This window comes from Cinclus cinclus, chromosome 23 (assembly GCF_963662255.1).
Source record: "Cinclus cinclus chromosome 23, bCinCin1.1, whole genome shotgun sequence".
NCBI classification, from domain to species: Eukaryota; Metazoa; Chordata; class Aves; order Passeriformes; family Cinclidae; genus Cinclus; species Cinclus cinclus.
This window is the reverse complement of record NC_085068.1, coordinates 4086147-4093796: the sequence shown is the minus strand read 5'-3', so window position 1 is coordinate 4093796 and position 7650 is coordinate 4086147. Positions and strand designations below refer to the sequence as shown.

The following is a 7650-nucleotide window of genomic DNA, read 5'->3' as shown; positions in this document are numbered from 1 at the left end:
CAAAAAAGCCCCAACAAAACAAAAACAACCAAACAACCAAAACCAAACAACCAAAACCACATGAAGGCAGGAGGAGAAAAAAAATCAAGCACATCAGAAGGGTCACACTGTAGCTAACTAATATTCTCCATGATCCATAACAGCATCATCCCAAAGAATACCCATTACTGTTTGTTCACTGAGAATAATCTTGAGTGTGTTCAAAGCACTTTTCCTTCCATTCCTTCTCTCCAATGCAGGAATTCCATCATGATTAACAGGCAAACAGAACAGTCCTCATGCTCAAGCAGTGAGCATTCTAGGCAACAACCCAAGGAGATACTAATTCTGTCTAAGAGGTGATTTCAGAAAACTTTCATTTGCAGAGCTGCCAGTTTCCCTAAATTAAAGAGAACATACTTTCACTTTAGATTTCTTCAGTACTTTGCAGGCCTGGATAAGGCCTGTGATATACCTGTAGCAGTTTTAACAGTTTAAGGCAGGAGCCACAGCAAAGAAGTTTAGTGCTTCACCTTCAGACCTCAGACTGAGAGCTGCAACTCAACATGGATTTTTAAAATTGCAAGTTTCTCATTTTAATGAAGTTAAATCTCTCCAATCTAAAATGAAAGCAGTTTTGCACACTCAAAATCATGAATGCCTCATTGTTTATGCTACTGTACCCAGGCTGGCTCTGTTTGACAGCTTTGTGTTGTGCAGCTTTGCCAACCCAGCAAGCGCATTTCCCCCCTTTGTGTGTTTGCACTGCTCTGTGTGCTGGCTGCAGCCGGCTGCCTGTCTTTTCAAACCGAGCCAGCTGCCAGTGCAGATGTTCCAGTGAGTACGTGCAACACGTGCTCCAGGCGGAGCAGCAACTTCCTAAAACTGGAAGCGTCAGAGCTCTGCTCCTACAGCAGCCACAAAACTGAGAAACCAGCAACCCCGTTGAAACCTGCAAGGAATGGGGTCTCACCCACTGTTTCGGGATCCCAGTGCCTGCCCCCAAACAGCTCATTTGCCGGAATAAATTAAGAACGTGTGTCCTTTGTTTCACGTCATTGAGCTGGTTCACTTCCTCAACCTGGTCGAGAATTTCACATTTCACTTTAATTCCCAGTGTTTCTGCCTGACTTGCTTGAAAGTGTGTTTCTTGTTCTGTCTTTCGAGCACTGTTCTGGATACACAGCTTTCCTGTGCACATCTAAGACACGGGAGAAAGTTTGTTCCTCTCTTTACGACACAGTGCGATACAGTTTGATAGAAAGAACTTCATTTCCCGCATAGTCTCTATTGTGGTAAGCCAGTAGACTGTCACGAGAATTACGGGAAACCCCTCCAGGCCTTTTCGATCGGTGCAGTGACCCGGGCAGGAGAAACAGAACCTCAGCCCTGGGCTGGAGCTGCTCGAGGACACCCGCGGACACAGCAGAGGGAGCGGGCAGGGGGAGGGCGCTGGAAGCCGGGGAGTCCCGGAGCCGCCAGGGTTGGAAGCTGGGGATCCCGGTGCCGGGGGAGGGCGCGGTTGGAAGCCGCGGGTCCCGGAGCTGAGGAGGCTCGGAGCCGAGAGAGGTCCCGGTAACAGGAGGGGCCCGGAGCCGGCAGGGCCCCGAGCAAGGGGGGAGTTGAAGGCCGGGGGTCCCAGCGGTTCCGGGGGGTCCAAGCGGGCTGGGCCGCGTCTCCGGCCAGCCCCTCCTCAGGGCGGAGAGCGCGGCTGTCGCAAAGTGCTGCAAAGCGCCGCCAATCGCGGCGGAGCTGCCGCAGGGCGCGGCGGCGATGGCGGCTTAGGGCCGGTGCGGCGCGGCGGGGCCGGGACCGGGAAGGGCCGGGCCGGGGCTCCCCCGCCGCCGCCCATGTGGCTGCAGCAGCGGCTGAAGGGGCTGCCGGGCCTGCTATCCAGCAGCTGGGCGCGGCGCCTGCTGCTGCTGCTGGTGCTGTTGCTCGTCGCCTACTGGTACCTGGGCGCGGCGCGGACGCGGGGCGTGGGGCGCGGGGCCGAGCCCCGGGGACCCGCCGCCCTCTGCGTTCAGGCGGCTGCGGGCGCCTGGCGGGCGCAGACCCAGCGCGGCGATGCGCTTCCGCTGCCTGAGGAAGCGGCCGGGGCCGGCGGGGCCCCGGGGCTGGCAGTGGCGGGCAACGGGTTCCTGCTGCTGGACGTGTCCGCCGGGCGGCTCTGGGTACGGCCCGCGGGGGCCGGCGGGGGCCCGGCTCTCGCCACCGAGTACCCGGCGCTGGTGCGGTTGAGGGCGCTGGGCGGGCGCGGCGAGGCGCGGGCGGCGCTAGCGGCGCTGCGGGACGGGGCTGTGAGGAGGGTGCGGTGCGTCCAGACGGGGCCCGGGGCCAGCGCCGGGGACTGCGTGACGGTGCGGGAGGAGGTGGTGGCCCACCGGAGCCGGCCACATCTCTACATGCAACGCATCCGCATCGCCAACCCCACCGAGCGGGTGGCCGCCTTCGAGGCCTCGGCCCCCTCCGCTTCTGTGCTGGGCGGGCGCTTCGCCACCAGCCTGGAGAAGGTGGAGGAGCGGCAGTTTTTGCTCTCCTCCGGCCGCCTGCCGCTGGCCGGCACCCCCAAGACGGTGTTGGTGGTGGTGGCTGCCAAGAAACTCGTAAGTCGGGTGCAGGTTGCACCCAAGTCGCACTTTGATGAGACTGTACTCTCCGTGGTGTACACTTCGGAGCCCATCGATGTCTCCAGGCTGGAGGAGACCTTCAGCAAGCTGAGGGAGGCAGCCAAGAAAGAGATGCTGGAGGTGATGCAGATGGGGGTGGAAGATCTTTTCCAGGAGCACCAGCAGACCTGGTCTGACTTGTTCATTTCAGGTAAAGAAAGTGATGTTCAACTTCCATGGAGTTGCTTTAGAGGGTGGCTGAAAGGTCAGTGTCCTGGTTGCTGTAAAGTCTCCACAGACTCTGGTCTTCCTGATGAGTTGTGGGATGGTCAAACAGCATTCCTGGTTTGGAATCCAGCTTGCCTTACGAAGTGGAGTACACCTGACTACGTATAGGAAGTGATAGAAGAAGATTTATAATCATTATTCATTATTATTTTCGTGGCTTCAGGAATTTCATTGATTTGCCCTTCGTGTCAGTTGGAAATAAAGTTGACCTTTAGTGATAGCACGAAAGATTCTGCATGGAAGTTAAGGACTGTTCTACAAATATGCTTTTTCTTAAGATATTAATGTCTTACATAAAAGAGTAGCTGACCAAATAATGTAGAACTTGCTATTTTATAAAAATACTATGTTCTTTTGACAGATCATTCTTGCAGTTATGATGACAGGCCTGTAAGGCATCTGTATGTTAAATTAGCTTTGTCTTTAGTGGGAGCTTGATTTTCAAACTCCCAAATAGCAGAGAGTATTTTCTTAGACAAACACAAGGAAACATTTCACTTTGGTGTTTTATGGACAAAGGTTTCTTTGATGTTATGAAGAACACCTGCGTATGGAACATCAATGTGCATGTTTGATCTTCTTTTCCTCCTAGTTAATTTCTGCTATTGGTTGTTTTCTTTTGCTCCAGGGATTGAAATGAGAAAGATCACAGATGCACATACCCCATCCAGTGAGACAGTCAACATGACCCTCTACTACGTGCTGTCAACTATGCCAGCCCCCCTGCTAGACCCACTCATCGGGGGTGAGGACAGGGAGAAGATTGAAGCCAGCCTGAACTATGCTGACCACTGCTTCAGCGGCCACGCGACCATGCACGCCGAGAACCTGTGGCCACCAAAGCTGACCAGTGTCACCCAGGTCCTGCAGCTCTCAGACCTGTGGAAGCTGACTCTCCAAAAACGGGGATGCAAGGGTCTTGTGACAGCTGGAGTCCATGGACTCATGCAGGGAATGGTGCTTAGTTTTGGGGGTCTGCAGTTCACAGAAAACCATCTTCAGTTTCAGGCTGATCCTGACGTACTTCATAACAGCTATTCCTTACGTGGGATCCATTACAATAAGGACTTGATCAATTTAGCTGTTCTGTTGGATGCTGAAGGAAAGCCCTTCTTGCATGTGTCTGTGAAATTCCAGGACAAGCCTGTGAGGCTGTATGCATGTGAGGCAGGCTGTATGAACGAGCCCGTGGAGCTGACCTCAGAGGCACGAGGTCACACTTTCCCTGTCATGGTGACTCAACCCATCACACCACTGCTTTATATATCAACAGATTTGGTCCACTTGCAGGACCTAAGACACACACTCCACCTAAAAGCTATTCTGGCTCATGAGGAGCACATGGCCAAGCAATACCCAGGCTTACCATTCCTGTTCTGGTTCAGTGTGGCCTCCTTAATTACTTTGTTTCACTTGTTTCTGTTCAAACTCATCTACAACGAATATTGTGGGCCGGGAGCCAAGCCACTCTTCAGGAGTAAGGTATAAGGCTGCTGCTTTTGGCTGCTATCCATTGAGTGTTGTCAGCCTGATGTGTCAGCTGTGCATGGACGGGCTCTGTCTTGGACTGTGATGGTTTTTAGTCTCTCTTGAAACAAGCGACCTGTGACCTCTTCTTGCAAGAAGGAGGATTAGGGCAGGGATTGGGGCAGTAGGGCTCACAATTGTTAGGAAAGATAAACTCATAGTCTGTCCTTAGACATTTGTGAGGCTGCAGGTGGAGGCAGACACAGCTTTCTGTCCTTTTTCCACACATCAGGGTAGGACATTGCTTGTTTCTAGGCCAGCAGTTGCAGTTGTAATGACATGATGCTTCTTATTCAGTACCAGAAAGCATGTGAGAGAGCTGCTGTACTTGTCTGTACTGCTGTGTGGAGACCTGCATGCCTGCCTGCTCTGAATGTGTAAGATGTCACACAGGAACACTCCAGGGCAGGCTGGTGTTCTGGGGTGAAGGTGCTGACTTGCTGGGACTCGTGGTACATGTTCCTGTTATAGACACTGTGCAGTCCTCCATCAAACCACGCTTACCACCATCATTTTGGGAAGATGCTGAATTGGTGTTTCTCCCAGTCAGACAAAATACAACAATGAATTAGGAAAGTACTGAGTGCTTTGTACTGTGAGTTGAAGGTTCTGGCTCCAAGCTCTCATGCATTTTACCTGGGTGTAAAGAATTTCAAGTTGTTTTGAGTTGCCTTGGAAAACTTACTTGCTGTAAAAAACTTAGCACAGAATGGACAATAGATGGTGAGCTCTGCTCTTAGTACTGGGATTTTCTGACTGTGTGTTGATATGAAGTGGGTATGTAAGACCAGACTGGATTTCCTGTGTGAGCTAGTTGTGCTATTCAGAGTCTTCCCAGCTGAGGGCTGAACAGAGTTAAATGTAGGTTTTGTTTTTTTAAAAAAAGGAGATGATAGTTAAACAGAGCTGTCAGAGGAAAAGTTCTAGCTATAGATTGTACTGTTATTCCAAATTATAAGATCAAATTCGATTTTGGATAGCTAAGGCTGAACAGAAGGTTTTGAACTAAACTTGACAGCTGGTATGTGAGGGGTGTTTAAAGTGAGTTGGAAATTTCCCTGTTGGCTCACTGGTTTTGTCATTTTGAGCACTGGAGATCAAGCCTGATCCCAAGCAGGTCTGAATACCTGTGATCTAATAAAAGATTGAGTGGGAGGTGCTTGTATCCAGACAAACTAACCTAGGAAGAGGTAGGATGGAAATGTGTATCAGACAACTGCAGTTACAAGCCTCTGATCACGATCAGAACCTCAGTGCAAGGGAAGGAAGGGCTTAGGAGTTGATGTCAGTCATTGTGTAACAGCTGTGCCCTGACATGCATCTGAAATGTGTCCTTGGAATTATGTAATTATGTCCTTTCACTGTTGTCTATCCAGTTGCCTTTGTCATCTCCAAGACTTGCCTTCTGCCTTCTACCAAGTGACTTGTTAACCATTGCTGCAGGTGACTGTCCCCGACTCTGCCTGCTGAAGTGCCCAGAGGCTTCACAGCCACAGCCCAGGGCTGCCCTGACACCTCGTCCTCCTGGGCACTGCAGGGCAAACAACTCTGCTGCCTTGTCTCAGTTGGACCTGCTTCAAATGAAGGTGATGCAGAACTTGATTCCAGAAACAGGGAAGGAGTGGAAACCAGCTGAAGCTCAGAATCTGTAGCAGTAAGCAAGATAGATGGTCTTGAAATAACACCCTGTTCCATTAATTGAATGGGAACATCCCCACATCCAGGTGAACTTAGTCCTGCTTTCAGCCTCCATTTGCACAAGACACCTGGCAATTTTACAGCTGAGAGCAAGAACCATTTGAAAGCAACAATCCTTTTGTGCCTTGCTATTACAGGAATCTGAGACTTGGAAGGTGTGGTGATTCAATAGTTAATCCCAGAAGCTTGTGTAACAGATGTTTCCTTTCCCTGTAAGCTATTCAGTTCCCTAGGAGTAATCCATTTGGTGAAAATACTTGAAGATATAAGTCCTTTGATATTTTGATCCGGGTTTTTTTTGTTTTTTTTTTTTATTATTTTACAGAAAAATAAAGGATGATGATTCCCTTCTGATAGTTAACTAGAAAACTTTAGTGTAACTTCCTTTCTGGTATACAGTTTTTAATTTATTGCTTGGGGGGAGGGGGAGCATGTTATTTTTTCCTCCACTTCAGTAACAGTCAATTGAACTAGATATCTAAGTTCTTGTAACAGGCTTTTCAACCTTTTTGACTGTAGAGTGCAAAATCAATTTAATGAAATGGTTTTCTGGATATACACTTGGAAATGCTGATCTACAGGTTTTCTATTCTAAGCCTATTGAGACTTTGTGCATTGATTTGTTTTGGCTATGGGGGAAGACATCCCACTTTCTAGTGACTTACAGGTTGTTTGGTTTTAAAATACCAAAGCTGTTGTTTCTAAATAAATATCTTTCAGTCTAATCTGATTGCTGAAGTGTGGTTGGGTTTTTTTGTTGGTTATGTCTCTGTTCTCTCCTGCTTTTGCTGCCCACCCAGTTTAGATAAGCAGAGCCTTATGTTACATCTGCGGCCAGTATTGACTGCAAATACAGTGTGAAAAATAATATATAAATGGATATAAGATGGATATAAGACAACTTGGAAGGCACAACAAGTGACAAAAATACACAGGGTAAAGCTTATCTCCATTTCCTTGCTCAGTATAACCTTGTTCTATCCTGAGGAATGAAGGCTAAGCTCTACTTTGAAGAACACAGAAACGATTCCAGAGAACCATCAAGCAGCAGATTTAACAGCCATTCAGCAAGTAATTAATTTGGCACAGTTGGTGGTCCCAAGGAAAAATTGGGTCAGGATTTAAATTCAAATTTTCAGAGGGGTTACTGTCTAATTTCAGATGAAAAACATCCCTCAGGAAAGCAGATTTCAGTGTCTGTAACTTTTCTGTAGATAATTCCCTTTACTAATTAGTGTAGCAGAGTTACTGCCTCCAAGGGAATAAAGACAGGGAAGCAACAGGGTCCTTATAAGTTGTACACAGGTACATTGTGAATTGGAGGAGACATTTACTATTCTGCTTTAACAGAACATACCAGAAGCTCCTTCTCTCTCACTGAAGTTCCATGAGCTTCTTAGTTTCTGTGAAACATCTGGCATGAAGATGATAAGAGCTTCCAGGGGGCTATTTCCAAGCCACCATGCTATCAGCTGGAGGCTGAGCCATTTGATGTTCCCTGGCAGAATTACCAGCAGCATGGACACCCATGGAGTCCAAGGAAGACTAT

General features: G+C 48.9%; 1 protein-coding gene across 1 annotated transcript; it reads left to right on the top strand.

Moving 5' to 3' along the window:
• The first annotated feature begins 1829 nt into the window (after positions 1 to 1829).
• KIAA2013 (KIAA2013 ortholog) lies at positions 1830 to 6831 on the top strand. Its single transcript, XM_062507713.1, has 3 exons — positions 1830 to 2799; positions 3505 to 4358; positions 5847 to 6831. Exons 1-3 carry the CDS (start codon positions 1830 to 1832, stop codon positions 5871 to 5873), a joined length of 1851 nt encoding a protein of 616 aa, XP_062363697.1. The 3' UTR covers positions 5874 to 6831.
• Positions 6832 to 7650: the final 819 nt, after the last annotated feature.